Source organism: Hemicordylus capensis, chromosome 1 (genome assembly GCF_027244095.1).
Source record: "Hemicordylus capensis ecotype Gifberg chromosome 1, rHemCap1.1.pri, whole genome shotgun sequence".
In the NCBI taxonomy this organism is placed as follows: Eukaryota; Metazoa; Chordata; class Lepidosauria; order Squamata; family Cordylidae; genus Hemicordylus; species Hemicordylus capensis.
Window position 1 is genome coordinate 219,446,045 of NC_069657.1, and position 24,125 is coordinate 219,470,169.

Consider the following 24,125-nt stretch of genomic DNA (forward strand, 5'->3'; position numbering starts at 1 on the left):
AATGGAAGTAACTGAGCACTGTAGATGAGAAGAAGTTCCCAGCTCAGCAACAAAACCTGGAAACACATTGTGCCGCATATGCACAGGTCCAGGCAATTGATTCTGCATCAATAATATCACTGGAAATAGGAGACTGGTACAGCAGAAGACTGAAATAGAAGTTGTCCACTGTCCACTGGTCATACAAAACGAGCTGTTTTGTATGATCAGTGGACAGTGGTCAGACAACTTCTATTTCAGTGATGTGTCTTGACTAAGGCATACCCCTTGTCTCTACTTCCAGTGAAGTGCTGGAACCCTGGTGTGTAGAGTGGACTGGGCCACTTCTGACATCACATGTGGAATATCATTTCTGAATTCTTCCTTATGCTAAGGAGAAGAAGAACAAGATGCAACCTTTATCATTGCTGAATGCTTCTTTATGCTAATAAATAATAATAATAATAATAATAAATAATGATAAATGCAGTTATCGTTTCTGAATGCTTCCTTGTGCTAATAATAATAAGATGCAACCTCCCTATAAATAGAAAATAAGCATATCAGAGACAATATTCTAGCTTAGCCATCTCCCTACAATGTCAGTTTTCTACCTGTTGGGAGTTTAAATGTTAAAGTATATATATATATTTTAAATGTGATACCCACTTACAATTTGAGGGTAACCAGACATGGCAGCAGTTTCTGCCCTTAAAGGGCTTACTCACAAATCCCCCCCACAATCCTGCTGACACTTCTAGAAATCGATGGTACCATCCAAAAAGTAGACATGGATGTGATAATGACAGGCCCTTGTCTTCTAATGTAGGTCACAACCAACAGGAGCTGGGGTTAGGGTTGCTGTGAGAAAAGTGGTGGGCAGAGCAATAGTCCAGCATCTTTTGTCTGCCTGTGACCTTTTCACCTGGCAACCCCCTCTGACCTCCGCTTTACAGCTGTTCACTGCAACCACACTTGAAGACAACATGCTGCTACCCCGCATCTAGTTCTGCCCTAACAGTTTTGGCATATTCTGATTTTGTTTTCTTTAGGACTTGATGTGAAAATGCTAGGTGTCCATTATCCAGTTCTCCTTAACCCTGTTAAGATTCCAGAACTGCATGTTGCCTCAATTGAAGACAATGGTAAGTATTTTTAATCTACCTGGAGCTTTGTCACACAGGGCTTTTTAGCTTGCGTCTCCTCCGGAATGGAGGGGGTGTGTTCACCTATCGGACAGGTTTACCCTGAAGTCCCTGCGAGCTATAGAGGAGCACTTCACACACAATTAGGGTTTTTCATTGCACATTAGAGTATAGCCCAATCTATATCCAGTATTAAAAATCCACTTTTTGCATTGGTTATTTGGAGCAACTTCGAACTCTCAGTAAAGCCCTGCAGTAAACTCGCCACAAAGCCTTCTGGGTGAAAAACACCCTGAGAAGCTAAAGGTAGTCCCGAATAAATCTTAGTTAAAACAATGGAACAAGCTAGATGTGACTAAGTTTGGATTCAACAGGACTTGAACTTATCTAGATTGGGGCCACTGAGGTAGGCAGACAGTTGTATGTACACACACACAGTATATATATATGTGTGTGTGTCATTATCATTTATGTTCATTTTGCATACATATTTAACAGATAATGTTCTACATATGACTTAAATATGTAACCTATACATAGTATATGCATGGTTTCTGCGTTAGACTATCATTTGCTGCCTTTCCAACAAATAGCAATTCTAGCACTAGTTAGACCAGAACACAAACAGTGTGTATGTAAATTGTGAATACTAAAAATGTCAAGTGTGTTTTTCTCTCTCCTGAAAATCATTTGGCTCCAGGGATAGTGATAGGTGCAGCAATCCACTTGGCCCAGCTGAGAGATTTCCTGTTCACCGTGGTCTCAGAACTCTCAAGGGAGAAAACCAAGACATACCAGACTCTGCTGAAGCAGCTGAGGACGCTTGCTGGAGAACAAATCAGGAATTTGGCTGTGGGTTTTTCACACGGTTGGTTACCTTTCCCAAGGAGCACTTTATCACACATTTCTTGTTCCTGGTTTCTGGCAACATTACAAGGTGCAAACTGTCTTTTACAGAAGAGTTTCCTGACTCTGAATTGCATTCATGTAAATCAGAGATTTCTTCATCTAACCAGTGCCAGTCACTGGGTCATTAAATGCCCTGCAATGGGTACCTAAATTCATTATGCTCATACATCTGCCCTCCACTCCAGATCCTTTGTTGCCAACCTTCGAAGAGCATGATAGAAGGATTCTCCAGACACCATTTCTTATTTTATTCTTTGTCCTGAGAGCACTACTAGGCATGGATTCCCTACCCAAAGTGTGGGAGAGGAGGCCATTGCTTCTGAAGACCCCAAACTGATAATCTCTCCCGGGACTGTTCTTAGAAAACCCTGGTGGGGTGGGGGTGGGGGGCCTGGGACAGATAAGCCAATGCAAGGACCCCTTCCACTTAATTGTAATGGGGGTAAAATTGTGGGGCCTGGGGCAGTTGCCCTGCTTGCTCTGCCTTAAGGAAAGCCCTTTCTTCATCTCCCCAAACCAATGGATGGAACTGGTTACATGATGTCCCCTCCAAGCACGAGACCTGGAAATAATGGTCAAGCCATTCATGTATCTAAGAGAGTGATACATAAATCCTCTTTTAAGTCCAGATCAGGAAGTCCCAAGTTTTTAACTGGGAATCACTGACACTTGACAAATCCATGAAAGGACTTACACGTCTTTTATTTGATAGGGCAAGAAGGGTGGTTACAGGTGCTTCATCTGCTAACACCAAGGGTCACAGTCCAGTCATAGATAAGCACTTTTGAGTCCTGTTCACACTGTCTCGTCTGTATTTTCCCCTAAAGGAGAGAAAATTAGCTTTGAAGATTGTTTAGCAGATAGGCAAAGGGTTAATCAGCCCCTTTCTCCATGCTGCTCTTCCATTCCTAGCTGCAATCTTCAAAAACTGTTTTTTCATATATATATATATATATATATATATATATATATATATATATAAATTTAAATGGGAGTGAGGGTCAAACTGGACATGACATGAAGTTCCATGTCATTCATATAGATATATATATATATAGATATATATATATAGATAGATATATAGATATAGATATAGATAGAGAGAGAGAGAGAGAGAGAGAGAGAGAGAGAGAGAGAGAGAGAGAGATGAATGAATGACATGGAACTTCATGTCATGTCCAGTTTGACCCTCACTCCCATTTAAATTGATTAGTCTTGGAAAATGCTCAGTGTCCCAGGATATTATTATTATCACCACTACTGCTGCTCAGCAAAAAGTTCTTGAAATGCTTTACACAGAAAAAGAAATGAGGGTTCCCTGTCTCAAAAGGGCTCACAGTAAGCAAGAAAGAAACGTAAGGTAGACACCATCAACCAATCACTGCAGTCTTCCCGCTGGCAAACCCATAATCATGTTACCACCAAAAGAATCAGCACAGAAGCAATGAAACAAATATAAGGAAACTATGATGCATACATATTGGGTACCTTCTCCCTGACCCCAACATGCAGTCACTCAATTTGAAACAAAATGTTACCAGGTTAGAAGGCCTACAACAAAGCATCTAGCTCTACAGAAGTGGGGGAGTCAGGCATGGTTTGGAGCAATCATTCATGATAAGAAAGGTTCTATTGATTGCTCTCGCATATCAAGGTGTAGGTGCAGCAGTCTAAGTATGGAAGCTTCGCTTCTATTTGAGCAAATCTCTTCAACTTATTTGTGGAGATAATTTGCGAAAACTAAAACCATGGAGACCTATCAATTAATATGGCTGCATTCTAGATTATATGGCTATGGATGAGAGTGGCAATTACTACTAATAATTAATAATACTGTTGTTCATCAGTCTTTAGGAGGACACATTGTAAGCAGAGGGTCAACTTGGGATCTGAACCCTGTCCTTGCAGCTGGGAAAGCTATTCTCAACTTGGCATCCAGAGGTAAAAAGCAAAACCTCCTGTTGCATACTTTTCTGTGCTTTGCAGACAAATAATACTTGAATCCTACAATTACATGAGCATAATAAAACCTGGAAACCCATGGAATCAGCAATCCAGATGTCCTCATTGGGTCTCTAAATCTATTAATAAATCTTGATAAAGCTCAGTGACAAAGAACAAAATAACGTCCTGTAGATATTTTCCTATACTTCCCAGGTTCCCATAAATAAATAGTGGCCCACATTCAACACAACCTCACGTGGGCATTTCAGCACCAGCCGTGCAGCTGTGTGCATCTGAACCCTGCCCACACTGTGGCGGAAAAACCCTGTTCCTCTGCGACTTTGCATTGTGCAAGCACAGTTGTATGATGTGACATCTATTCTTTCCCAATGGATGTCTCATTGTGCAAATGCACGTGCAATTTAAAGTCACAGCTGAGCAGGACTGTTCTGCAACAGGGCAGGTAGGGTTCAAACACACACAGAGCAGCACAAGCAGTGCTGAATCACCCATAGTAGGCTGTGCTGAATGTGGGCTGCTATATTCTGGGGGTCAGCAACTAGCAGCCTCTTAAGCAAATCTGGAGCAGAGAAGGCTAATTGGCCACATGGGGGTGGCTGGCACCCTCGCTCTGGGCCACCCCAGCACCCCCCAAGTGCAGTTATGGGGCTGCTGAAACCTCCATTCTTCCCTATGGAGAAAAACCTTAAAGCCACTTGTGGGGTGCTGAGGTGGCCCAGGGTGAGTGATGGTCTAGTGCACAGAGGGTGCCAACCACCTTCATGGGTTGCTAACCCATGGGGTACTGGGTTTTGTTGTTTCTGAGGTGTTCTGAGTGTAGATTCTTTGGTAGCATATTAGATTTTCACTGACAAACCATGAATCCACTCTCATTGCTAACCTTAAAGACATAAACTTCAAAAATCAGCTCTTTGCCCAATTCCTTTCAAATAATTCTGATAGTTTCCTTGTCCCCCTTGGCCACTACCACCCACCACACTCTGCTCTAGGCCACCCCTTGGCCCCCAATGTGAAATTATACATTTGCTGACACCTCCATGCTTCTTTAAGGAGAAAACCCTTAAAGATGCGTAAACTTCAAAAATCACTTTAAAATCAGCCTTTTGCCCAATTCCTTTCAAATAATTCTGATAGCTTCCTTGCCCACCTTGGGAACTACCACCCACCACACTCTGCTCTAGGGCACCCTTCCCTCCCCCTCAACATGAAGCTATACATTTGCTGTAATCCTCATTATTCCCTATGAGGAATTGAAAAATACTTTAGAAATTCACCAATAATCAGAGGAGTGTCCAATTGCCTTGGGGTTTTGTGGATGGTAGGCACCCCATCTGTCTACCACCCACCCCACTTTTGTGCACCTAGGTGCTCCACAATAGGGGATATGGGCTGGTTTGGGTCCCATTATACCCTATGAGAAAAATAATTAAAAATAATTCAAATATTCATAAAAACCATAGGAGTGTCCAATTGCTTTGGGGTTTGGGTGGTTATTGGCACCCATGGGTGCTTCATAATAGGGAATAATGGGCTGGTTCTAGTCCCATTATACCGTATGAGAGAAAAATAAAAATAAATTTCAAAAATTCATTTAAAAAATTGTACGAGTGTCTGATTGCTTTGGGGTTTGGGTGGTAGTTACCCATGGGTGCCAGATACCATACCATCCACTTTTGGAGGTCTGAACCAGTTTGAACTGGTTTGAATCAAACCACCCTCTGTTTGGTTCAAATTCAAACCTGCAGCTCGAACCTGATGGCTGGTTTAGTTCAAATTCGAACCTTCAAACGACTCCGGTTCGAATTCAAACCGGTTTGCACATCCCTATTCTGTATTAGTCCAGCTCACAATTCCACCCATATTTGCACATCATTGCATAACTGCCTAGAGTGGAGGATTGAGCAATAAGGCAAAATGTGAGCTGCCTGGGGGAAAGCTGTAGTAATCACAAGACTACCATTACACAAAATCTCAATCACAGGAATGCTGCACAGATCTGCATGTGTGGTTCCCACTGCAGACACAAATATCTCCAAAAATTAGTAGCCAGCATCCAAACTGAGGGAGCACTTATGAGCTCACTCTAGGGGAGGGATGGTTTTTGTTGATCTGTCTTCCCTCTGAAGCTGAGTGTAAACCAAATCACCCAAATTGCATAACTGATCACAGATAATATGTCAGCAAAAAGCCATAGTATTGCTCAAAGGAGCTTCCGCTCCTTTGAGCAAAAAAAAACTTTCATGCAAGTTTGGTCTTGCAAAGCTTTGGTCAATGTTTGTTTTTGTAATTCAGTATTTATATAGGCCAATCAGATCAGCCCAAATCTTAAGGAGATACAGAGTACAGGTTCTGTTGCCTTTCCCCCCTTTCATGTGCTAGGTAAGATCTCTATCTGTAAAGGACAAAAACACATTCTCTGTGTGTTCTTTTTTGTATTTAAAAAAACCAAAATCTCGCGATCCTTTCTGTTTTAGATGGAACACGGCACATTCCACTGAATGATGAATTCCTTGCACGATTGCCACAAGCAGATCTTTCACAAAGAGAGGTCATCGTCTCTGTTTTTATTCCCTTCTCAAAGGAAGTAAGTTCTTTCTTGCTCTTCTCCACTCCTGATGTACTGTATTCCTGTATCAAAAGCCACATTGCAGGGGAAGGGGTTGGAGGTCCCCCTCTCCCACCACTTCTCCATTTCCACTTGCTCCCTCTTGACTCTGGTTTTAAAAGGTGATCTGACTACTATTAGACATGTGTGCATGTACTGTATTGGTTGGTCCTGACACATCAAAAAGGGGTGTGTGACTCATACTGCTATTTTGTATAGCTGAATGCTCATAATATAATCACTGGCTTAGTGAAAGCCACAGACCATTGTCCAATATTGTTTGTTTGTTTGTTTGTTTGTTTGTTTGTTTGTTTAACATATTTGTATACCACCCAAAACCCAAGTCTCTGGGTGGTTTACAACAAAACAAAACAAAAACAGATAAAAAGATTAAAACATTTTAACAATTAAAATTTAAAACATTAAAGCTATTAAAAACACAATTAAAACAATATCTAATTAAAAGCCTGGGTGAACAAATGCATCTTGACTGCCATTTTAAAAGTTGTAAGAGATGGGGAGGCTCTAATTAACTGGTTGAAACTCAACTACTTGGGCAGTGGTGAGGGCAGCCTGCTTGAATTTGCCCAACAAATAACCAGGAGGCATTGGGTAAGGGCAGCCAGCTTGATGAGCAGGGAGGCATTCCACAAGAGCCAAGCACCCAAGTATAGCCAGGAAGCAAGAACGGAATCTTCAGTACCAAAGACAGCTCCCTTGAAGCAAGCAACTTCATCTAACAAGTTCCAGAGCCACAGTGAGCTTTTGTGTCTCTATACTAGTCCTGCTGCCTAGTATCCCACACCCTACTTAATCTCTGAGGAGTGGAAATATTAAAGGGGAAGCATCCTAATCTGGAGTCAAACTCGTTGCCAATAATTTTTTTCCTGATGGGGCCACTGGCAACTTTGGTGAGATGGTCAATCAGATCATGATGCTTTGGACAGGTGGTGTGGCAGTTCCTTGAAATGTTCAGGCTCTGAGAGTTCAGGAAGCTTGCAAAAGGAGTCTTGGCTACAGTGTTCAGAGTAAGCCATGAGGTTTTCTAGAATATGTGTGTGTGTGCCCTGCTTCCGTGGAAATATCTTCCAGAGGAATTTCTTCATGTATGAAGGCTACCCAGGAGGAAAGCGAAATCACCAGGTTTCTTCTTATCTTGTCCTTGCCAGAATGAATTTGTGTCAGCTTTCCGGCAGGCTGAGCGTCGAAAAAATGCATTATCAGTGACAAATGCCTCAATGGCTGTCGTTTTCCAGCCAGGCACTGATGTCATTGAGGATCTGACTATTTTATATGGAGGCATTAGCTACACAACTGTGAGCGCAAGGAAAACATGTCAGGAGCTCATCGGAAGGTAAGATGGTAATAATTGTAAGAGTTGCTTCTTATTTGTGGAGGAGAAGCAGGGAATATTTTAATTCCAACCAAGGGCATTGCGATGCCCCCAAAGGATCCGCAGCCAGACCACAACATTTAAAAAACCTTATTTTAGGTTCCTCCAGTGCTTGGGCTCCTGCGCGGCTGCGGGTGTGTGTGTGTGTGTGTGTGTGCTTTCATTGCTGCTGCCACCACCACTTGCCGCTGCCGCCAGTGCCACATCTTTGGCAGCAGTGGAACTAAACAGTGTGTTGCTGCCCAGCACGCAAAAAGCAAGCTGGGAAGTGACACATGTGCACCCACTTCCACTTCCTTACTCACTTTTCACTAGGGATGTGCATGGAACTGGTGCCTGCCAGTCCAAAAGTGGGGGTTGGATAACTTTAAAGGTGTGGGAGGGTGCTCTTACCCCTCCCGCTGCATTTCTTCTGCCAGCCCTGTGTATTCAAACGGTCCGCTGGGGTAGCAGTATACCTCCCTGCTGCCCTGCTGTGTCCTCGGACGGGAAGTGACTGGAGGTTCCCACTGTGCGTACGCACATACAATCCCTAGGCTTACTCATGAGAAGGGCTGGGCAGCAGGATTAGCATTGCCTCAATGAAAAGCACGACTCCTCATCTGTGGTGATGATGATGGTTGCTGTTCCCGAGTGGACTGCTCACTCATGAGAGTGTAAGGCCATGGGGATACTCCTTCACAACTCATGAGAAGAAGCATCTGTGGGGACAGGGGTGTCAAGCTGAGTCAGATTCCTGCCTGCAACCTTGGAGAAGCCGCTGCCAGTCTGTGAAGGCAATACTGAGCTAGATAGACCAGTGATCTGACTCAGTATATGGCAGTTTCCTATGTTCCTAACAATAATGTGCTGTGACATGCCCTTCTCCCACAGACTGCTCTCTCACAAGAGTGTTAAGCCATGGAGACACACAGGGTTGGACAGCAGATGCTGCCCAGCATGCCAACTATGGGGATGGGTACCCCAGCAACAGCTCTCCCTGTCTTGATGACTGCCACAAAGAAGCTGTGTGCCCTCTGCCAGTCTGTCTGCCCATTTGAACTTGTCCATCTTTATTTTTGCCCGGAATGGCAACCCCACATTCCTGGTGTCACTGGAAAATCGGGACTCCCCTTGCCTACAATTCCCCACAGCAGCAGACCTGCATATGGCACAACACTAGTCCTGACCTGGGAAATTTGAATGAGAGTAAAGATTTGGCCCCATTCCTAGTGTTTCCCGAGTCTCAAACTCTCCTTTGGGCGTGTGAAAGGCTTCCCTGGAGAGGAGGGGGTCATGGTGCAAAAGTTCAATTAGAGAAAATGGGGGTCCCACCAGAGACCCCCATCCTTTGTCACGAGACATTTTCTTCAGTATAAATCTGATACTGCAAGTCCATCTGTCATCCTTATGCCTCTTCTTCAGTAAAACTTCAGCCAACTCCATTGTCCGTTTATTGTGAAAAAACCAAATTGGTATGGTATTAATACCACGGAAGTGTGAATGAGTAAAGCATGTAGTTGCATAATTCACTATATCTGAGTGCTGACAGTGCTGATTTCTATAACAAGATGTACCCACATAAATATGCTTCTTAATCTACTGTTTGATCTTCCTACAATTATTATTTTTAACCACCTCATTTTCTCACAGGAAGCCATGCAATCTTCAGAGTTACCACATCCAAAGCAGCACTCATTTTGACTTTCCCCCCTCATGTAGTAGTAACTGGAGATGCAAACAAGAATGATTTCAAACTAATACCTCTCTCTGAAAGCATGAGGTGGTAATGTAGTTTGGCGTGTCCTTTAATACTCACTGTATAAATGCAGTAACTACTCTGGGTCTGCCACAATTGCCTAAGTAGACCTCTTGGCACTGGAGAGGCCACAATGCTGCCTGAGACAGTTTTCCTGACCAGAAAACAGGAATGCTTCTGATTTCAATGTGAGCGGTTGGGGGAACTTATCACCACTCCATCAAAACTCTGTCTATTCTGACATTTTGGTGAAATAAGCTTGTATGCCTGTCATTTCTTCCTCAGAAACTGGAATGAGCAGATGCTGGATGAAGCTTGCAGGCTGATTCTTGAAGAAATTATACTTTCTCCCTCAGCACCAGGTGGAAAAGTGGAATACAGACGAACTCTCCTGGTCAGCTTCTTCTTTAGATTCTATCTGGAAGTGCTACAAGCTTTAAAGAGCATGGTAAATACAGAGAGCTTAAGGCATTTGTGGGGAAAGGCTTTCAAGGTTTTGGTTCAAAGATCTTGGGTTGTTCTCACTGAATATTCCCTCAGTTTACCAAGCCTCATGGCATCGGAAGTTGTTCTTTGGACAAGCCACTATCTTTGTCAAGCCACATCCATTACTGAGGGTGAGACTGACTGCTATTATGGCTAGTCACATAACACACATTTCTACATATGAGCAGTCTTGGCCATTCCTAAGTTGCTAATTTTTCACCATCCTCAGTAGGCCTTCCAATTACTATGGCAGAAAAACATCAGGAAAAAATCTATCAAAAGTGCGTTGTTTCCAATGTCGTAGCTGTGGAGATTCAGACTGTATGAAAATATGTTTAAAATAAAAAAGTGAAGCTCCAGCAGGAGATTAAGGAAACTTTGTTCATGTCATTACAGATTTAGCATTGCCCGTTATATAAATCTTCTACTGTCCACATTGAGTAATGGGGAATTGTGTGATTGTATGTGGTACTTATTCACACTGGTGTTACCACCATACTTCCTTCTAATTTGTTTCTTTCACAATTTAGTAACAATGGAGTTGGCTGAACTTTTATTTAAGAATATGAATAAGAGTGACAGCTGGGCTCGGATACCAGACTTTTGCTGGGGCAGGAAATCAAATACTTTGTTCAGCTTTTAACAATGGCTTGATATGCAGACGTTGAGAAATGATAATATTTATCTCTATGCTTTGAAAAGCTTTCATGTGCTGGTGTCTGAAGATTAAACTGATGTTAAGGCACAAGAGCAGGCCAGGCTGGTTTTCTTTTAATATCAACATAATAAGACAAAAAGAACAAAGCAACTGTGGAATTAACAGCGATGAAAAGGCTATAAGACTAAAATCGATGATAAACTGTGAAGAGTGACATAAAGACTCTAAAATTGCTATAGGCTAAAATCTATGAGACACTTCAGAAAGCTATAAAACAGTGACTATATGCCATAATGAAAATATGGTAAAACGATCTATAGAGTTAAATAAGCTGTGATAGTAAAAACAATAGGTCTGAGCAACTGAACAATTAGAGGCAACAGTACAGATATGAGGTGGGTGGAGCCTGATTAACTCGAACGGAGCCTTGAGTGAGTACATCCTTTACAATCCCTACAAAGAACAGATTTATGGCCTTGGGCACAGAGACCTCGAAGAAGTCTGCTAAAAGGGAGACTGTATTATAACAGGCATCCTCTTCACAATCTAAAAACCCTGGCCTAGAAAGCAGAGAGAGAGGAGATTCAAGAGAGCCAGACATGCCCCTCGCCACCCCTGTGAGCCTTTATCACCCAGCCAACACATGCCTCCTAGCTGCAGAAACTGTCATCCAGATTCAGGAGTGTTTAAATACCATATCAGCTAAGGTGGATACGCTCAGGTATGCCTTTGATACGTTTGTAACACGAGGTAACCAAGGGGAGAAAAGTCCAGCTAAAACCCATAAAACAGTTCCTGGCAACACCCAGGCAGCTTCTTCCCCAGCTCCAGATGGGACCTCTGCCAAAACGGCACACAAAATGCACACAGGGCTGCTAAAAACAACCTACCCACCCAACTCTCATCATGTGTACTTCAAACCCCTCAGGTGTTGCTACAAACTGCAATGAATTGCATTAATGCATGGAGATGGTCATTTGGCAAGGCAATAATAAATGCTCTGAGTCTACTTTTAAATTGCCAGATTTATAGACCGGGACTTGATACAATTTCTGCCCAGAGACGAAAAGAATTTCACCCACCTTTAATCATACCACCCTTCCACTCAGGCTCATTCAGAAGTGGGGGGTGGGGGCAACTTTTCCATAACTACAATATAAGAACTATCAGAGTTTTCAAGGATTGCACAATTCAGCCATTATTAGCAGAGAAAGTTGGGAGCAAAAATGACCTTGTAGATAGCATTCCCAAGGAAACAAGCTCAGACTTCAGTAAACAACTCACAAATGGCCAAACTGAATTTCAGCAGCCACAGCAGACTAACCATTTATGGTCTGGAGAGAGTGAAGATCATAGGTCCATAGATACAGTTCTTGTAGAACTGAAGAAATTAATTGCAGCTGTACAAGTCCAAGCCCAGCTATTGACAACCCTCTTCTCCCACTCAAACTCTAAACTTACAGACTGTAAATAATAATGTTTATCTCCATGCTTCATGTGCTGGTCTGAAGATTAAAGTGATGTTAAGGCACAAGAGCAGGCCAGGCTGGTTTTCTTTTCCCCTGGAAGATTTGGTAACCCTATTAGATACACATTCACATTCACATGGTACATGGAAGGGTCAGAAGGTAAATATCCCTCCCTACAAAAAATTACTTGATCCCCATGTTTTCCACTCAGCTACAGACCATTATTTCAACCAACAACTTGTGCATTGTTGTACCAAGTTTTTCCTTCACTCATGTAGAAAAACTGTCATGTGTAAAGTAGCCCTTACTTCATGTGTAACAGAAACCAGGATGTTCCCTTCAGCTATTGATTTACCAAGTCTGCAATTTATGCTAGATTAAACATAACATTAATGTTTGTTAAGACATCATAAATAGAGATCTTACCACATAGAGATTCTACCATAAAGAAACTTCACAACCTGACGTTTGTGAAGAAAAGGGCAGCAAATGTAGCTGTGTGATTCAGGCCTTAATTTCAACATCCCAGTTGTATACTTTCTGACAATAATTACTTATCATAATTGAAAACCAGGTAATATATTGTGTTGACATATGATTGTTCTCCTCAAAACTCAGCTTTGGAAAGGTTGGCATGTCATATATCAAATGTATTCTTAAATTGTCTTTCAACAGTATCCAGGTTGGCAGCATATCTTATGTATGTATGTTTGTATGTATGTATGTATGTATTATTTGACATGTTTCTATACTACCCAAAACCTGCGCTTCTGGGTGGTTTATAATATATATCCCATATATTCTTAAATTGTCTCTCTACAGTATCCATCCAAATATCCTGACTTGCCAAACAAATACATGAGTGCTTTAGGCGAGTTCCACGACAAATCACCCCAGGGCATGCAAATATATCAGGTCAGTAGGGTCATTTTTATAGCAGTGTATTCACAGAGGAGTGTGGTGCTATCCTTTTAAAGTAATGCTAAGGTTGATGTTATCATGTCAATTCATGTCACGAATTTCACCTTTCCTTGGGAAATAAGACTAATGGGAAGTAAGACCAATGGCCCCATTCAGACATGGCGCCAGAGCTCAGTTAAACAAACCTGTGGTTAATTTCTGAACCCAAGAATCATGACAATTGAGAAACGCCAGTTTCGTTACCTTCGGCTGCTGGCCAGAATAACCCCTCCCTCTTCCTAGTCCGCTTAAGTTCCATCCCAGCTATCTCCATTCCGCTCATGTTGCCAGACTGTGGGTATTGTAACAACATGCAGGTCACCCAGAAGCTACTGGCTATGATGTGAGAGGGGGTGTGCTCTGTGTTCTCTGCATTGACCACATGCCCTTGGCAGGGAAAATATATATTAACTCTTTCCTGCCATTCCTTATAGCAGTGACTTTCCTGGAATTCCTAAGCTACACAGCCGTGCATATTCACAATTAGTGATACTCCAGGATGGCAAGGGGCTCTTCCAGATGGGAAGGTGGTCTTGTGGGGACGACGACACAGAAGACTCACTGGGAAATGAGAAGGAGGAGTGATGGGTTGTAGGTGGATGAGGTACCAGTGTGTAAGGCAGATTTCATGCACATTAATTCCACATTAATGGGTGGTTCTGAGACCTGTTATCTAGCCAGGCAGTGTCTGACAAAGCCAGGTGAGCACCACTTTTGGTCAGGAGGATTAATCTGGATTCAATGCACCATAGTTTTAAAAGCAGAGAGGGCTTGATGGAATTAGTGCAGGCTTCCTGTCTTTGAAAGGGCAGCTGTCAAAACTTCCCTCAGCATGGATTGTGCAAACATACCCAAACATTGGAAAGGAGCCTACAACAAGCAAGTGGAATCTCCCTAGGGACATAGGTTCCAATCTGTACATAGGTTCCAATTTGGACAGTTGGACAGACTCCCTGTGGACCCCTTTTGGGGGTCCTCTTTTAATTTCCCTCAGTAAAGACAAACTATCTTTCCCAGTTGGGGAGGAAAGGACTTGGGGCCCCCTTACTCCCTCCTCTGGGAAGAGAGGATTGGGCCTCTCTCTTCCCACCTATACTGGTAAAAGGTAGACTTAAACTGGGGTCCTGCACCTGTCTGTTGGAGGGTCCTCCCACGTGCCAGCACACAAGCCCCACTGTGAATTTATCAGTGCCATTAACAGAAGCACACATGTTAAGAAAGATTGTATTTCTTTGATTAACTGGACAAGAAGAAGGGGACCACAGGTGTAGTTAATGTGGTATTGTTCCTGTGCCCATGTGCAGCATCTTAGTTTTTTGCACTTAAAAGTGGAGCGCTTGTTCCTCACCCCGCAGCTGTCTTTCCTGCTGTTGGGTTGGGGGAAAATGTTCCCAGGTATATACGCAGAAAACTCGTCTTATTGCCTTTGCTTTTCTGCCATTGCTCTGACTCCATTGCCATTCTCCATTGCCATTTTCTGCCATTGCTCTGACTCCATATAATACGGTGTGTATACAGAAATCTGTTTATGTGGCAAGTAACTTGCCTCAGGAGCAAGAGGTTGCTGGTTCGAATCCATGCTGGTATGTTTCCCAGACTATGGGAAACACCTATATTGGGCAGCAGCAATGCAGGGAGGTGCTGAAAGGCATCATCTCATACTGCGTGAGAGATGGCAATGATAAACCTCTCCTGTATTCTGCCAAAGAAAACCATATGCCTTTGTGGTCGCCAGGAGTTGACACCGACTCGACGGCACAACTTTATGTAGGGTTTAATGTCTCCTTAACATAAATACTGAAATGACAGTGTTTGAGAACTCCCTCCTGCTGTCTCCATCTTTTCCTCCCAGCCTTTTCTTGCTCAGGAACACATCAGGTCCAAAGCAAACGGGGAAAGTGGGCTTATTCAAATCTGGCTCTGTCGCTTAAAATGCAGGAACGCTAGGGATGCAGTGTCCCTGTTGCCAAGCAGTGGCAAGAGGAGTGAGGTGACAGCAGAAGCAGAGCATTTGCTATGAGAGATAGCCAGCAAGATATGCAGCTGCCCTAGAATGGACGCCTTTCTGAGCTGCTCTGAGCTGACCGCTTTATGGTAGTGGGAGGAGCTTCCTCATGAAACCCAAGTTACAGTGGCCGCAGAATTCGGACAACACAATGGTGCTTCAGAACCTCTGGTTTCAGCAGTGAAACTCACTTCAAATTGAGGGTTTGGAGGCAAAAATGGAGCTGTGGTTGGGTGACGGAACTGCAGCTTCACGTATTCAATCAGAAACACCTACCTCAGCTACGTTTACCTGAGGTTTGGTGTGATGTCTGAATTGGCCCTATATGAGCAGGAACCTGAAGTAGCTTTGGAACTAGCTTAACCCACGCAGAGCATCTGCATGCTAGTACTTGATTGCTCCCCTCCCCCCCTGCCACAGCCTCCCTCACCTCAGAGATCTCTCCACTCTCACTTGAGCTGCAACCCTGCTCCTCCTCCATCCGGTTGCTTCCATCCCCCTCACCCCTCTTGGTCACTCCTCCATCCCTTAACTCCATCCCCCTCAACCCTTTTGGTCATGGCTGCAGCATTGCTGGTGCCTATTGTCCAAGCTTCAGCCCCCTATCCGCAGATACCTCCCCACCCTCACCTGAGCCCTGCTCCTGCTCCTCCCCACAGGAGCAGCAGTGGTTGATCAGGCCCTTCCTCACTGGAGGAAGGCCGCTCGTTCTCCTCAGGCCGCTGTCAGGCCCAGGCCCATCCCTTGCCTGCCTGCCTCTCTCTGCCAATGGCCTCAGTAGCCCCAAACAGAAGCAGTGGTTGACTGGGCCCTTCCTTGCTGCCAATATGCGCTGCCATGGCTGCTCGTTCTCCTCCTCAGGCTGCTGACAGGCTCGAGCCCATCCCTCACCCTTCCTTCTTTCTCTCTCCCCCTCCCTTCTTTTTCTCTCTTTCTCTCTCCTCCACTCACTCTTCCCCTGTCTTTCTTCCCCTCCCTTCTCCCCCCCCTTCCTGAGTTAACAGATCTTGTGCATCTTGTTTCCTCATCTAATTCACACAATGGCAGCCTCCTTCTCCTGAAGGGGCTCTTTCCTCCCACACGACCCCTCTCTTCACAGACCCCTGCCCACTATGCTCGCTCTCTCTCTCTCTCTCTCTCTCTCTTCTGACCAGAAACAGTTGCCTTCCAACAGACCTTAACCATCACAATCTCTTCCTCCCTATCTGCATATGGAATATCCACTGCTCAATCACCATGGTGCTTCTGATCACGAACTCTCGCAAGAGTTGCCACACATGGGATTAGCCACCGGTACACCTTAGAGAATTATATATATAGATGGGGGAGGAAATGCAAGCTTCAGCATGCATCTATATAACATTGCACAGTCACTGCATAGTAAAATTTAACTTCTTGTTGTGGCCATATAATCTCAGTAGGTGTTTCTGAGTAATATTCTCCAGTAATCTTAAGAACTAAGTATATATAGTAAATGACTCTTTATTATGTAACAGGATGTAAACCCAGATCAGCCTCCTCAGGACCCAGTAGGGCGTCCCATCATGCACCAGTCTGGAATTAAACATGCCACCGGTGAAGCTGTCTTTATTGACGACATTGCTCCAGCAGATGGACAGCTCTACATGGCAGTGGTAACCAGCACACGAGCCCATGCAAGGATTCTGTAAGTAATAAAAAGGAGCTCATCTGAGAACATGGTAACTATATGAAAACACAGAGTGCTATATTTTCAGAACATACTTTAACTGTGCTTGGTTGCTTCAGGGAAATAATGATTATGAACATTACATGGAGAGAAACAGTATCCATTTCTTTTAAATAAGGGCAAGCGCTGTTTCTGGGCACTGGATGTTCTTGTTCACAAGGCTTGTGTGCTAAACTAGCACGTATCTCCACAGTATTGTCATCAGAGAGAATAATGGTATTTCCCCCAAATTCAGGTTTGGAGTAAGAAAACACACAGAGGTTTTTAACTTCAGGAATATGAGCCATGTCTGAAGTTAGTCATGCAGAATTATATCCCACACATTACTTAGGAAAACTTTTGTTTATTTTTGCCTCTGGATATTTCTGTTCTTAATCATAAACAGGAACATAAGGTGACCTTGCCATCACCCCTGGCCTTCAGTGGAACTGAGTTTCTATTTCTTCTTTCCAGATCAGTTGATGTATCAGAGGCCTTAGATTCCCCAGGAGTAGTTGCTGTGGTCAGAGCTGATGATATTCCAGGGGAAAATGGAGATGGTAAAGAGAAAGTGTTTGCTGAAGATGAGGTACCTCTTTGTTTTGCCTTTTTACTATACACACACACACACACACACACACACACACACACCAGCCAAAGATCCAAATTTACAAACATTCTGCTTACTTGAATATCAGTAGACCATCAGAGCTGAGTAGCTTCTGAGGAACAGGCTAATATGAACGTTTCATAGAAAAGAAAGAGTCACCAGTTCTAACTTCACTTCTTCTATCACTTCTGCTCTGCGATGGGAAAAGTCACATGATAAAAATGTCAGTTCTAGGCAAGAGCCTTTTCCGGTAACCTTACATGGAGCCATCCTCACACTGATAAGATAGCATGTAGCATCCATAGATATATTAATGAAAACAATACACAGCACTTAGGCCATGCTTTCGAGTGCTCAGAGTACCTCATGTATATTATTTGGTATGCCAATCCTATGTCCCTACCACATTAGTAGATGCTACCACAAGATTAATGTCAGCATAACATAGTTGCAGCCACCTCCCAGCCACAAAAGCACAAGCAGAGTTCTAGCAATATGAGGCAATGTAGCAGCACCAAGGAGGTTCCATGTCACCCCTGACAATTCTACCACTACCAATCCATCATCTACCAATCAGAACATTGTACACTGATGATGTTTCACATGAGCACAAGTGCCACGGTGATGTCACCCTATGCATTCCACATCCTTTCCTAGACACAATGCACAAGCAAGCTGCCTGGAGGAGCCTACAGGACCTCCCTAGTCAGACATTCCCATGGCCCAGTCGGTAGAATAGTAGCAATTGATATCTGCAGCCATAAGCACTTTGGGTCATCTCTCATGCAGTGACTCGGTTTTCCTGGCAGCCTACATGCAGAACAAGAAAGGGCAGCACCCATCTTCATACTAGTGTTAATTGTGATGGTTTTAATAGCATGTCTATTAGAGTAGTGGTTTTCATCAGGGAACCTTCTCTATATCAACTTGGCTGGGGAGAAATCCCAGTGCACTGGGGAGAATTCTTAAGTGTTCACACTCAGTCCAAGGGAAGCATTTGTTAGGTCTGGTGAGCATTACTGTTGCCTCACATGAACTGAGATTGCCCACTAAACCACACCCAACATAGCTGCACATTGCATGGGAAGGTTGATCATGGTGGGTTAAGCCGCCATTCAGGGAAAGCTCTTGGCCATTTCTGACCTTGATGCTGAAGTACTCCAATAAGCTTCTGAGGAACCTCACAGTACCCCAAACAGACTTTGAAAACCACACCTTAGAACAAGCCCTGTTGGAGCGGATTAAAAGCTAGAAGCCCTGCAGCCTTGGGAGAGACCACCTGCTTCCTAGACAGCCCCCCAGAGTGAGAGACTGGTGTGGGCTGGCTGTGGCTGTTGCTGCTGCTGCTGCTGCATGGTTGAACATCTGCCTGCAGGAGAGGGAGAAGGCGAGTCCACCTGCCAGTCCCCTGCCTGCACTGTGGCTTTTAGCAGTGGCTGCTTTGCAGGATTGGGGCCAGGAGTGAGTCAGCAGTTCCTGCTTGTCAGCTGACCAGAGGGGCTCTCTCTGGCCCTATATAGGAATGCTGCCTGTGGCAGCGGGCCCACCACCAGCGGAGTTGCCACCAAAGGGGCAACACCAAAGGGGGTTGCCCCTTTGGGGGAGCCACTTCGGGGGACAGCGAGGGCCGGGCCTCTTGGCCCAGGTATTTGAAGGTGGGAGGCATTTAATAAAGGGGCTTCTGTTTTAATTAGTCCTGGGTGAGGATCTTTTAGAATGTATCTGGGCTTACCTGGAGATGGGGAGACAGGGGGCATGTCCACTGACTGTGGGGCAGCCATTCCGGTGGTGGTGGGAAACAGAAGAAGTAACGTTGGCAGATCAGCAGGCCTTTCCAGGGGAAGGGAACATAGAAATTTACTAGCTCTTTCCCCTTCCGGCTGTCCTGCCAGCTCTTTGACCTTGGGGAGCAGTGCCGACCACCCTTGGAACCTCACCTTGCTCCTCTGTAATGCCAGGTCGGTCCAGAACAAATCAGAAACCATCTATGATTTGATTCTGGATGAAGGTGCCAACCTGGTATGTATTACAAAAACCTGGCTGGGAAATGCTGGGATGCCAATTTGGTCCCAGCTTCTCCCTCCAGGGTACTCTGTTGAGGAGCGGGTGAGGGACCGGGGGCGGGGAGGTGGAGTGCCGGTGGTCTATAAGAATAATATCTCCCTTACCAGGATCCCTGTTCGAGTGTCAGACCATATTGAATGTGTGTACCTAAGTTTAGGGACCAGGGATAGACTGGGACTTCTGTTGGTGTATCGATCGCCCTGCTGCTCAACAGAGTCCCTAACTGAGCTGATGGACTTGGTCTCGGATTTGGTGTTGGAGTCGCCCAGGCTTGTGGTGCTGGGTGACTTCAATGTTCATTTCAGGACCAATTTGTCCGGGGCGGCTCAGGTGTTCATAGCAGCCATGACGACTATGGGCCTATCTCAGGTGGTCTCGGGACTGACGCACATTGCAGGTCACATGCTTGATTTGGTCTTTCACTCTGATCAGGGTGGTGTTCCGTGGGTGGGGTGTTCCGTGGGTGGGGACTCCTGTGATTTCCCCATTGTCATGGACGGACCACCATCTGGTTAAGGTTGGACTCACAGTCACACCCCACCTTCGCAGCGGCGAGGGACCTATTAGGATGGTCCGCCCGAGAAGGTTATTGGATCCCATAGGGTTTCAAGAAGCCTTGGAGGGATTCAGTGTTGGTTCTGCCGGCGATCCTGCTGATGTCCTGGTGGAGAATTGGAACAGCAAACTCACATGATCACTCCTAAGCGTCTTCTCCGACCCGCTTCAAAACTGGCACCTTGGTATACGGAAGAATTACAGGGACTGAAGCGGCGAGGTAGACGACTAGAGTGCAGGTGGAGAAAGACTTGGCTTGAATCTGACAGATTGCAACATAGAGCTCACTTGAAGACCTATGCTCAGGCGATACGTGTGGCAAAGAAGCGATTCTTTTCTGCCCATATTGCATCCGCAAGTTCACGTCCGGCGGAGTTGTTCAGGGTTGTGAGAGGGCTAGTATATGCCCCTCCTCCCGTGAAACAGAATTTGGAACCATCTATTACCCACTGTGATGTGTTTAATGAATTCTTTGTGGGGAAAATCTCTCATATTTAGGCCGAATGGATTTTGTCTCCACACTTACTTCAGTATCTGATGTGGAGGTATCCAGCGACTTCTCTTATGTGGTTAAGTTGGATCAGTTCCAGTTTGTGACTCCTGAGGATGTGGACAAGCTGGTTGGAATGGTGCGGTCCACCACCTGTCCTCTTGACCCTTGCCCGACATGGCTTATACTATCTGGCAGGGGGGTTGTTGTAGAAGGCCTGGTAGAAATCATAAATGCGTCTCTGAGGGAAGGTAGGATGCCTCCTAGTCATAAGGAGGCAATTATTAGACCACTTCTGAAGAAGCCTACCTTGGACCCCTCAGATCTGAGTAACTACAGGCCTGTCTCCAACCTTCCGTGGCTGGGCAAGGTAATTGAGAGGGTGGTGGCCTCCCAGCTCCAGACAGTCTTGGAGGAAACTGATTATCTAGACCCATTTCAAACTGGCTTCCAGGCTGGCTATGGGGTGGAGACTGCCTTGGTCGGCCTGATGGATGATCTCCAATTGGGAATTGACAGAGGAAGTGTGACTCTATTGGTCCTTTTGGACCTCTCAGCGGCTTTCGATACTATTGACCATAGTATCCTTCTGGAGCGTCTGAGGCGGTTGAGGGTGGGAGGCACTGCTTTGCAGTGGTTCCACTCCTAGCTCTCAGACAGGTTCCAGATGGTGTCCCTTGGAGACCGTTGTTCTTCAAAATCTGAACTTTTGTATGGTGTCCCTCAGGGCTCCGTATTGTCTCCGATGTTGTTTAACATCTACATGAAACCGCTGGGAGAAATAATCAGGAGATTTGGTGCAGGGTGCTATCAGTATGCTGATGACACCCAAATCTATTTCTCCATGTCAGCATCATCGGGAGAGGGCATAACCTCCCTAAATGCCTGCCTGAAGGTGGTAATGGGCTGGATGAGGGATAACAAACTGAGACTGAATCCAGATAAGACGGAGGTACTCATTGTGCGGGGTCGGAACTCGAGAGACGATTTTGATTTGCCTGTTCTGGATGGGGTCACACTTCCCCAGAAGGAACAGGTATGCAGTCTAGGGGTGCTTCTGGATCCAAGTCTCTCCTTGGTGTCCCAGGTTGAGACAGTGGCCAGAAGTGCCTTCTATCAGTTTCGGCTGATACGCCAGCTGCGTCTGTTTCTTGAGATAGACGACTTCAAAACAGTGGTACATCTGCTGGTAACCTCCAGACTGGAGTACTGCAATGCGCTCTATGTGGGGCTGCCCTTGTACATAGTCCGGAAACTACAGTTGGTCCAGAATGCGGCAGCCAGGCTGGTCTCTGGGTCATCTAGGAGAGACCATATGACTCCCGTATTGAAGGAGTTACACTGGCTGCCAATATGTTTCCAGGCAAAATACAAAGTGTTGGTCATAATCTATAAAGCCCTAAACAGCTTGGGCCCTGGGTATTTACGAGAACGTCTTCTTCGTTATGAACCCCACCACCCATTGAGATAATCAGGAGAGGTCCGTCTGCATTTGCCACTGGCTCGTCTGGTGGCCACTCAGGGACGGGCATTCTCCGCTGCTGCCCCGAGGCTTTGGAATGCGCTCCCTAGTGAAATAAGAGCCTCCCCTTCTCTGACAACTTTTTAAAAGTCTTTAAAGAAACATCTGTTCACCCAGGCTTTTAACTGATATTGTTTTTGATTGTTTTAGTGTTGTTTTTAGGATATTGTTTTAAAATTTTAAACTGTGTTTTAAATTTCTTGCTTTTAAATATTCCATTTTTGTTTTTAATTAGTGTTTTACTGTTTTTATTTGTTGTGAACCACCCTGAGACCTTGGGTTAGGGCGGTATAAAAATACACTAAATTGAATGAATGAATGAATGAATGAATGAGTGCTACCACTGTCCTATACAAGGAAGCCACTATGCTTAATGTTGGTTGGTTCTTATGCAGGTAATATACATTGGTCACATTATCTGTGGTGTAGTTGCGGAAACCTATGAAGTTGCAAAGGAAGCCACAAGGAAAGTGAGGATAGAATACCAAGATCTGGAACTGACTTTGACGATTGAGGTAAAGACCAGTCTCTTGTTTTGAGAAGCTTCGAGGTATTTTACTTCCATTCTTCTGTTTCTTGGAATAGGTACAGACATAATATTTGCTCTGCTAGGTCAGACCAAGCATCCATCTAGTCCAGCATCCTCTCTCCAGCAGTGACCAGCTAGATGTCCCCGGGGAGCCCACTACTGAGCATGAAGGCCACATCCCTTCCCCTCGGTTCACCCCTCCCATAGAAATGGCTGCACTGCTGCCTGGAAACAGTTGAAGGTCCTTCTGCAGCAGCTCCATCACGACACCGTTGAGGCTGCCTTTGAAACTGCCTGCAGCCCCGGCAGGTCTCCACTGTTCAGGAGGGCTGCCCATTATGTTGGCCAGTAAATACATAAATAAAGAAACCCTTTTCTTCCATGCATTTTCTTACCAAAAAACGCCTCCCTGGAGGTGTTATTGAAATAAATGGCACCTTCAGGGGCCCGTAGCAGTCTTGGGAGGCATTTTTTGGTGGGAAAACAGCATGAAGCCCATAGATACTTCCTCTTTTTGGCAGTGTCAGGACTACACAATCCATTCGAATTTCCTCTCTGTTCTAGTTTTATAGCAATACAGTTATAGCTATAAGTTTCTATATAGCATTTCAGGGTGTTGAATGCACTTCACATACATAATAACAACCATCTGTCAAATAACCCAACAGAGAAGTTAGTAGTATTCTCCCCACATGGGGTCGATACCCCGAACTTTCATGGCTGAGGCTCACCATTCACATTCTTGTCATTATGCTACATCAATTGCTCCCCTCAAGATGCTCCCCATTCTCAAAGTACTATGGGCCTGTGAAAAGTAGACGCAACTCTCAGAAAGTAATATGAGAGGAGCAAATACTGTTCCACCAGACACAAACACACACACGTGCTCACACATGCACACAAACACACACACATAGCACCCAAGGTCCCCAACACAATGGCGAGCAGACCTTGTGAAGTCTGAGACAGTCTGGGGTTCTTTTTACTTTGCTGTTCACGAACGTCCATCCAATGTTAATCCAACCTCTTGCTCATCATCAAGACCATATGACATCATTTCTATCAGGCCTGGGCCAATTATTAAGCTGGAGTTCCAATTACGGGAAACTGTACTGAGAAGAAATATTGACACAACTCAAAAGAAATGCAAAATGATGCTGCTGGTGGTGCAATGTTTTCTGTGCTCTTCTGGGACTGAGGGTTCTGTTTTCCCCTTTGTTACAGGATGCAATTAAGCACAACTCATACCTTTCTGAAGAAAAGAAAATAGAAAAAGGAAATGTTATGGAAGCATTTAATACAGCTGAGGATATCATTGAAGGTAAGTTGCTATTAGCATTGGATGGACTGGTAATG

General features: G+C 44.7%; 1 protein-coding gene across 1 annotated transcript in view; it reads left to right on the top strand.

Moving 5' to 3' along the window:
* Positions 1 to 1,037: 1,037 nt before the first annotated feature.
* LOC128330392 (aldehyde oxidase 2-like) overlaps positions 1,038 to 24,125 on the top strand; it is a 69,658-nt gene continuing 46,570 nt past the window's right edge. The window contains 11 exon segments of the mRNA XM_053263615.1: positions 1,038 to 1,124; positions 1,825 to 1,976; positions 3,881 to 3,974; positions 6,473 to 6,582; positions 7,773 to 7,957; positions 10,020 to 10,182; positions 13,170 to 13,262; positions 16,809 to 16,978; positions 17,474 to 17,588; positions 22,636 to 22,755; positions 23,994 to 24,090. Of these exon segments, the coding sequence (XP_053119590.1) occupies positions 1,046 to 1,124; positions 1,825 to 1,976; positions 3,881 to 3,974; positions 6,473 to 6,582; positions 7,773 to 7,957; positions 10,020 to 10,182; positions 13,170 to 13,262; positions 16,809 to 16,978; positions 17,474 to 17,588; positions 22,636 to 22,755; positions 23,994 to 24,090 (1,378 nt within the window). The 5' untranslated portion in view covers positions 1,038 to 1,045.